This window comes from Tupaia chinensis, unplaced genomic scaffold (genome assembly GCF_000334495.1).
Source record: "Tupaia chinensis unplaced genomic scaffold, TupChi_1.0 Scaffold000604_1, whole genome shotgun sequence".
Taxonomy (NCBI): domain Eukaryota; kingdom Metazoa; phylum Chordata; class Mammalia; order Scandentia; family Tupaiidae; genus Tupaia; species Tupaia belangeri.
The window spans coordinates 1,617,240-1,626,425 of record NW_006160122.1 but is presented as its reverse complement, the minus strand read 5'-3'; the positions used below and the strand labels follow the sequence as shown (position 1 = coordinate 1,626,425).

The 9,186-nt window shown below is 49.8% G+C and overlaps 1 protein-coding gene across 1 annotated transcript in view; it reads left to right on the top strand.

Annotated features, from left to right (window-relative positions):
- The window catches only part of INPP5B (inositol polyphosphate-5-phosphatase B), a 69,948-nt gene that overhangs the window by 7,541 nt on the left and 53,221 nt on the right, over window positions 1-9,186 (top strand). The window contains 2 exon segments of the mRNA XM_014591626.2: window positions 3,347-3,537; window positions 3,539-3,662. Of these exon segments, the coding sequence (XP_014447112.2) occupies window positions 3,347-3,537; window positions 3,539-3,662 (315 nt within the window).

The window sequence follows — 9,186 nt, the reverse complement described above, 5'->3', positions numbered from 1 at the left end:
GGGTCCCGCAGAAGAATGAGGCTTGGGCCAGGGCCCAGGTGCCGGGAATGGGACGCCGGGAGGGACTGGACTAGAACTGAGAGGGGCGCACTGCTGAGAACAACGGCGTGGGGGCTAGGGGGTGTGAGTTTGGGTGGTGTCCACAACTGTATCCCCAGGGATCAGAGCAGCCTGGTGCGAAGGAGGCGCTTAACACGCAGTTGTTGAATGGATGGACAGAGCGTGGTACCCAGCTGTAAAAATGAAGGCGTGAGGAAGCTGGGATGACTTTTAGGCTCAGTCCCCTTGCGCTTTTCCTTCTGGGGTCTCCACCGCATACTCGGGCAACCAGCAGGGAAACCAACACAGCTTCTCTGAGCAGTTGTCCAGACAGATTTCCTCAGGACCGGCAGACTCTTGGGTATCTACCAGCTCAACCCTTGGTTTTTAGATATCAGGACTAGACGCCAGGATGAGGTTGCAAGTGAAAGGCACTAGGTCCCCCCACCCCCACCCCCTCCAGTATGGCCAGGGCCCAGGTGCCGGGAATGGGACGCCAGGAGGGACTGGACTAGAACTGAGAGGGTCGCACTGCTGGGGGCTAGGGGGCGTGAGTTTGGGTGGTGTCCACAACTGCGCCAGGGCCCAGGTGCCGGGAATGGGACGCCAGGAGGGACTGGACTAGAACTGAGAGGGTCGCACTGCTGGGGGCTAGGGGGCGTGAGTTTGGGTGGTGTCCACAACTGCATCCCCAGGGATCAGAGCAGCCTGGTGCGAAGGAGGCGCTTAACACGCAGTTGTTGAATGGATGGACAGAGCGTGGTACCCAGCTGTAAAAATGAAGGCGTGAGGAAGCTGAGGATGACTTTTAGGCTCAGTCCCCTTGCGCTTTTCCTTCTGGAGTCTCCACCGCATACTCGGGCAACCAGCAGGGAAACCAACACAGCTTCTCTGAGCAGTTGTCCAGACAGATTTCCTCAGGACCGACAGACTCTTGGGTATCTACCAGCCCAACCCTTGGTTTTTAGATATCGGGACTAAACGCCAGGATGAGGTCGCAAGTGAAAGGCACTAGGTCCCCCCCACCCCTCCCAACCCCCCCAGTACTTGACAGATCCCATCGTGCCGGAGAGCAGTGCGGTTAGGGAAAGGAATTAGCTAACAGTAATTGAGCATGTTTGTTTGTTTTGCCATTGTGTGTGTGCACTCGCTGGAGAGAGACAGGGAGAGGTAGAGAGGGAGGGAAAGTGAGAAATCATCCTGGAGGTGGGGAGTGGCCATGCTGCAATCCCTTCTCGGGATTTTGAGCATGCGTGCACATGTGCCCACCGTGTCTTTCAAGCCACCAGGTCTGGGACTCAAGCGGTGGAGTTGGTTATGTGGGGTCGCACCTTAACCACTATACCACCTGCTGGCCTGCATTCCAGATATTTCTCTAGACGTCTAGGCAAAGTAGAACTAGCATGTTGTGTTCAGTCTTCTGAGCAATACTTAGGAGCAGATATCCTGTTTTATGGATGACTAAACTGACACAGAGGAGCAAGTAACTGGGGCCAGCAAGCGGCGTGGTAGTGAAGGCGTTGGATTCCCACCTGGCCAACCAGGTTCAAGTTCTGCATCTAGGGGCTTGAAACTCACACTGGGCTTGCGTGTATGGATACGTGCCCAGAATCCCAGGAGGAGAATGGAGTGATTGCCACTGGCCATCCCCCTGAGGGCTGATATCTCACTTTCCCTCTGTCTCTCTGTCTCTCCAGCTAATGCATGTGCTCTTGGCAAAAACCTTAAAAAAAAAAAAGAAAAGTAACAAGTTTGTAACAATAAATAATTATTTAAAAAGTAGAAGGAGGAGGTACCCAAGATTCACTCATCAATTGAGAGACATAGAGACAGAAAGCGAGAAATCACCCCCCGAGGGGGATGGTCACGCTGCAATCCCTTCTCCTCCATTCTCCTCTCGGGATCTTGGGCATGCACGCACACGTGCCCGGCGTGAGTTGAAGCCACCGGGTCCGGGACATGAACCGTGGTCAACTACGTGGGAGTACAACGACATAGCCATTACACTAACTGCTGGTCCCAATAGCAAGTGTCTTGAAGTCAGACAGACCTGGGTTTGAGTTAGAGGCAGAGGTGGTTAAAGGATTTGTAGGGGGCAGCAGGTAGTGGCTAAGGCTCTGGGTCCCACGTGGCCAACTGCAGTTTGATTCCTGGGCCTGGTGGCTTGAAAATCACGGTGGTTGTGCTGTGCACATGTGCCCAAAATCCCAAGAGGAGAATGAGGGAGAGGGAATTAGGGTTTGGTCATATGCCTTGGGGGCAATTTCTCATTTTTCCTCTGTCTCTGGCAAGCACATGCACCCTATATCAAAAATCTAAAAAAAAAAATAATAATTTGTAGGAAGAAGGGGTTGCAATCAGTTAAAGGGAAACAGAGGACTTATCCTGAAAGTATATTTCACAGCAAGCACACTAATATGTTTTAGAATATTTTATTTATTATTAGTAGTATTTTTTTGGAGAGGTTTTTGCTATAGGGCATGTGCACTCACCAGAAAGACAGAGAGAGACAGAGAGACAGAAAGTGAGAAATCACCCCCCAGGGGGGATGGCCACACCGCAATCCCCTCTTCTCCATGCTCCTCTTGGAATCTTGGGCACGCATACGCGCCTGGCATGAGTTTAAGCCACTGGGTCTGGGACTCGAACCACGGTTGACTATATGGGAATCCAGTGACATAGCCATTGTGCCAACTGCTGGTCCCTATTTATTATTATTTTTTAAAAATCTTGGTGATAGCACATGTGAGCTCAGCTGAGAGAGACAGAAAGTGAGAAAGCAAGCCTCCAGGTCTGGGATTCAAACTGTGGTTGACCATGCAGAAGTCCAGTGGATTAACCACCACACCACTGCATGGCCCAAGCAAACATAGTGTTTTTGTTTAGAGTTTCTTTGGAGGGGCTTGTAACTCGCTGTGGAGGTTATGGGTAAAGTCCCCAGTCTTTAGTGCTGGCATCCATCTGTGACTTTAGACTTAACTCTTTCTGGTAGAGAACGTAAACTCAGTTGCCTGATACATACATGTAAGATAACAGCTCTCTGCTCATAAAGTTTGTTGTGAGAAGTAAGGAGACCTTGGCACAAGGTAGCACATGAGGTTACTTTGGCCACCACGAGACCCGAGGAGTGGCGGGGGTCTGTGCCGTGACACGGCACTTTCGTGTTCACATTTCTTGTTGCTTTTGAACTTCAGACCCACCCGTGCGCCCGGGAAACAGGCTTGGAGACTCTCCAGAGATGATCGTTCAGAGGCGGAGCCGGCTCTTAAGTCCATGACTCAGACTGCCCTACTTGTTTCCGTCACAGGTTTTGACCCTGCGAACCCGGACCCTGAATTCCTGTGGCTGTCTCGATACAAGTGCGCGGAGCCAAAGCTGGAGTCTCCCACGCCCGGCGGGTGGAACTCGGCCCCAGGTACCAGGCCCGTGTGCGCGACAATTGGTGGAGGCAGCTATCCGTCTCGGAAGCGGGTGTGGGGATTGGAGGAGGTACGGCTTTGGGGGAGCGGGCTCTGTTCTGCTTGGGGGCGGGGCTATCGCGGGGGAGGGGGGGCGGGATGAAGAGCTTGAGGAAGCCGGCAGAGAAATGTCCGCCACTGGCTTTCGGGAGCGCGTCTCTGCAGGTCTGGCGGGCGGTGGGAAACTGGGTTGGGCATCTGGGGGGGCGGGCGGTAGCGGGTTCAGCCACAGTTTGAATCCCAGACCTGGAGGCTTGCTTTCTCACTTTTTGTCTCTCTCAGCGGATGGCCGGGGTCTGTGATCTGGCCAGTGGACGCACGGGACGAAGACCCAGGTCCTGGCCCTGGGGAGGCGGGGACGCTGGGGCTGAAGTTTCGTGGGATGTTAATTTCCTCTCTGCCGGGCGCTGGGAATGGGGTACTCGGAAGCTGGGGTTTTAGTAAAGCTCCGTCTTGGCTCGCTTTGTGACCTCGGGCCACTCGCTGTCCCTCCTGGCCTCAATTTCTCCAGTTGAGCTTGCTCTTCAGCCCGGCCCTTCCAAATCTAGCGTGTACGTGTGTGATGTGTGGGTGGGTGTATTCCCCGTGACAGCCTGGTTTGGGTGGTGTGTGTTGGGACTCTCTCGCTGTCCTCAGCTCCTGTGATAGACTGAGCTGTCCGCAGAGCTGGGGTGCAGACGAGCCCTGCCCACCCTGGGCCTGCAGGTCAGGTTGCAGGTGAAAGAAACTGAGTTTTTTTCCACCCAGCCCTTGGCGGATAATATGCAACACAAAAGGCCAATTGTTGAGCAGGAGAGATTGTGCTCTGAACCAGAGGCTTGGGGCTGAGATTTGGGTCAATCCGGTGCTTTGGGAGGACCTGCAGACCTGCCTTTTTGTCCAGTTCCTTCATGTCCCGCCTCCCCCGCATGCCTGTGGAGCTCCAGTTGCGTGCAAGCTTTGGCATAAACACTCTACTCATTTGTCCCTCTTTTCTCGGTCATTTGCTGGGGATGAAGAGTCTCAAGTGGCTGTGTGAAGTGGGGACAGGCACTGCACTTGCTCTTACAAGGCTTGGAAACTATGAGAGGCGGGAGGAGTGGCTTGTTGCACAAGAGTTTGTAAAATGAGAGGAAACTAGGCAAGCCGAGGACTTCCTCAGTGCTTATGCTTTTCCTCTTGATGGTGCTGATAGTTTGCATCTAGGGCTTATCTCAGAGTTCCGTTGCAGAACCCATCTCCACGGCTATTGCTTCAGTTTCCATGACATTTAAGGTGGTGATGCTGGGACCGGCAGGAATGTAACATTATGACCATTTCTTCTTGTCCCTTTGCAAGAGGTTGCCAGAATCTAGACAGTTGGCAGAGCACCGGCCTCATGACAGCAGAAAGAGGTGGGTTCTGTCTTCTCGGCCAGCAGGCCAGAGCGAGGCTGTTGGAGCACTTCATTCCCTTTGTAGAGGGCCGCCTCTCAGAAGTCAGGCCAGCCAGCTCTGATGCCAGTTATCTGTTCTCCCTGAATGAGAAATGTGCAGGATCTCGGACTCTTGCTTTGTTTCAAGAAACAAAAATAGCCACCTGCTGGAGAGGAATAACTGCCAAAACTTTGGTTTTATTTCTAGTTTAAAAGAATTTGCGGGGACCAGGAGGTGGCGTGATGGTTAAGGTGCTGGAAACTCCCACATGGCCGACCATGGTTCGAATCCCGGACCTGGTAGCGTGCTTTCCCACTTTCTTGTCTCTCTCTCTCTGATCAAATTAAAATAAATGAATGAGTAAAATTAAATAAAAACAAAACAAAACAATTCTTTAAAAAAAAAGAATTTACGATACCTGTGCAGTAAATGGGTTCACACTATTAATTGCTAAATTGTTCCTGTTAAAATTGGTAAGATATGGCAGCAAGCCCCCACTTCTCTTTGGATCATCTCTGTCTTCAGAGCTGCTCTGTCCTCAGAGGGGAGGGAGTTCATGTCTTGTGCAGCAGGTAGCACCTCCGGGTGCTTCCGCTGATCCAGGCCCCGAGGAAAACAGGTAGTGGATTTGGTTCTTCCTTTATGCATATGATCAAAATACCCACTTCCCAATAGTGTGGGGAAGCAACCCAGCAAAAGCCTGCTTTGAAATGCTGTTCCTGATGCGCTGCAGGAGAACCAAGGAACCCCTTGCCCCAGGAGCTCATAGTCTGACAGAGGGATCTGATAGTCTAAAAATGGAGGTATAAATCAGGCCAGCAAGATGTTGGTCCTTACAGGGTGAACCAAAAGCAAGAGTATCTTGAAGGCTTAGGTTTTTTCTTTTCTTCTTTTTAGATTTTTGCCATAAGGCACGTGTGCTCAGACAGAGAGAGAGAGAGGGAAAGTGAGAAATCACCCTCCAGGGAGGATGGCCATGTTACAATCCCCTCTCCATTCTTCTCTTGGGATCTTGGGCCTGCATGCACACGTACCCAATGTGTGTTTCAAGCCTCCAGGTCTGGGACTTGAACCATGAGTCAGTTGTGTGAGATCCAGTGCCTTAACCACCACGCCACCTGCTGTCCCAATAAAGGGCTAGGTATTTGGGGAGTAAGGTGAATCCCCACGTCACTCTTCACCTATGCTGTGGCAGAGAAAGGAACAATCTCACTTTGTTCTCTCTACAATGTCTATTTCTGTCTTTGATTTGTCTCTGCCGAATTCAGGAGTGTTAGGACGAGGTTGGTAGGGATTAGGGTAGAAAGATGAAATGAAGCTAGTTTCAGATGAGAATCCATGTTTTCAGGTTCAGGCCAGGGTCTAGAAGCTGAGTTGTGACGTAGAAGTGAGATGACGCTTCTCATTAAGTGGCAGCCTGGCCACCTGATTTTCTTGGCCTCTTTCACTGCTGAGACCTTGCCGTGGCCTTAGACCGGTAGCTGTTCTGCTTCTTCATGTATGTATGCTGGTGTCACCTGCTAAGTCCCAGCTGGTGCGGTGGTTAGGGCACTGGACTCCTACATGGTCAGTCGCTATTCAAGTTCTGGACCTTGCAGCTTGAAAATCATGCTGGACATGTGTGAACGTGTGCCCAAAATCCTGAGAGGAAAACAGGAGAAGGGGTTGCGGGGGTCATTCTTCTGGGAGGTGATTTCTCACTTTCCTTCTCTCTCTGTCTCTGTTTCCGTCTGGTGAGTGCTCTATGGCAAAAACCTAAAAAAGAAAAGAGAAAAAGGGAGTGGGTCTGGGGTGGCTCTGTAGTCTAGTCGTTAAGGGAGCCACATCCCACAAGGCTGACCACAATTTGAATTCTGGCTCAGTGGCTTGAAAAGCATGCTGGGTACATGTGCATACATACACCTAAGATCCCAATGGATTGGAGAAATAGAGAAAAAATTGCAACATGACCACACCCCACTGAGGGTGCTTTCTCTTTCTTTTTTTTGGGAGAGATTTTCACTATACGGCACATGCGCTTGCCAGACAGACAGAGAGAGACATAGAGACAGAAAGTGAGAAATCACCCCCCAGGGGGGATGGTCACGCCACAATCCCTTCTCCTCCATTCTCCTCTCGGGATCTTGGGCACGCACACACACGTGCCCGGCGTGAGTTTTAAGTCACTGGGTCCAGGATGCAAACCGCGGTCGACTACATGGGAGTCCAGCGACATAGCCATTACGCTAACTGCTGGTTCCCTGCTTTCTCTTTCTTTCCCTCTGTTTCCCTTTTGCAAGTGCACAAGTCATCTGCCAATTAAAAAGAAAAAAATGAAGATGATATGAGAGAAAGAAATGACTTATTTCTGTCTACCCACTGAAGACTCTCGCATCCGGAAAACTCCCCTGGGATCTCGTGCAGGGCCCAGTCCTCATCCAAGTCATTGCACAGCAGTCACCTGCTTTGCATCCTGGGTCCATGCACAGGCTTGGAGCTGTGTTCTGGAAGATTCTGGGCTGTACGCTGGAAAGGAAACAGCTACTCAGAAGTCCCACAGGGTGTATTCTAACCTAATTTAACAAAGTGGTAATAGCAAACAAATTTTGGCCTTTTGAAGTGGTTTTTTTAATTCCATTGTCGATTCAAAGTGAGCCAATTTTGTAGGGACTCAATTTAGAATAAAACAGTATTGTGTTTTCCCCCCTGGACCCAGGAAACAAAGCATTAAAATCTGTCTAGCCTGTGAAAGGAAATGAATGCTATTTATATCTCAGGGTAACATAAAGGTTAACCTAGATTACCAGGGTAGAAGTCAGAGAGAATGTTAGAAAAATAGCCCCCAGGTTGACTGTTTGGTTGGTTCTGTCTGTCTCTCTCTTGCTTTGTCAGTAGTAATGAGTAAAGTCAGCAGGGCCAACATACCTTTTAGCCTGGAGAAAAGGAACTTGTTTTTGTTTACCCCAGAGGTAGAAATATCACCTGTCACTTCCAGCTTTGTGGGAAGCTCTGCAAGCTCTTACATTCATTTCTTCTAGGTCACTTTGTTTCTTTAAACAAAAGAGAACTGCATTCCTTTTTTCTTCCTCCTTTTATTTTTTCCCATCTCCATTTTCCTTTGTCTTATTTAACTTCATGTTTGTTTTTAGTACAGGAGAAATCCCTAAAGCCTTTTTTTTTATTCTGAAACCAGTTTGTTTTGGAATTCTGCAGTGGTTTTCAGGGCAAGAGAGGTGACCCACAAACATTCACTTAGAAATGGAGCTTTGCACAGAAACCCCCTCGGGGAGGCACACTTCAGGAAGAGGGAGGCATCAATATTTATTAGGGGAAAACAGTGTTGATCATATAAGCTGGCTGGCTTTCATCTTTCCCTTCCCTGCTTAAAATAGACTAACAGTATCATGGAGGTGACAATGATCCACATCTGAGCTAAAACTAGGAAATATGAATGAGAAGAGACTTTTTTGGGTTGTTGAGGATTTAAACGAAGTGTGTATCTAAGGGGCCTAGGTATTTTTCTTTTTCCTTTTTTTTTTTGGAGAGCTTTTTGCTATAGGGAACATGTGTTTGCTGGCGAGACAGAGAGAAAGAGAAAGTGAGAAATCACCCCGGGGGATGGCCACGCTGTAGTCCCTTCTCCTCCATTCTCTTCTTGGGATCTTGGGCACGCGCACACACACACGCCCAACCTGAGTTTCAAGCCTGTGGGTGTGGAACTAGAACCCGGTCAACCACGTGGGAGTTCATTGGCATAACCATAAGCCATCTGCTGGTCCCTCTTTTTCCTTTTACTATCGCACCTGGGTACAATATTAGATGTATCTCTTAACTTTCCTATCTTACATCTGTGAAATGAGAGTGAATGTTTGCCTCCTAGAAGGTCTCACAGGATTCAAGGAATGCGAAATTGTTTAGGGGTGCTTGACTTGGAAAACACCCTTACAAATTGGAAATGTAGGGTAAGCAGTTCGTGGGAAGCTGGCACGGCTTCTGTTCCTGTGCCAGCACACTGGCACAGCTGTATGCACCCGTAATCCTGGTTAATCAGGAGGCTAGGGCAGGAGGATCATAACCCAGCAAGACCCTGTTAAGAAAATGTGGGTCAGCAGGTGGCATAGTGATTAAGGTGCTAGACTCCCACGTGGCTGATTGTGGTTCGAGTCCTGGACCCATTGGCTTTAAAATCATGCTGGGCACATGTGTATGCGTACCCAAAACCACAAGAGGAGAATGGAGGCAAAGGGATTGCTGTGTGATATCCCTCGGGGGTGATTTCCTTCTCACTTTCCTTCTCATTGTCTCTCTGTCTCTTC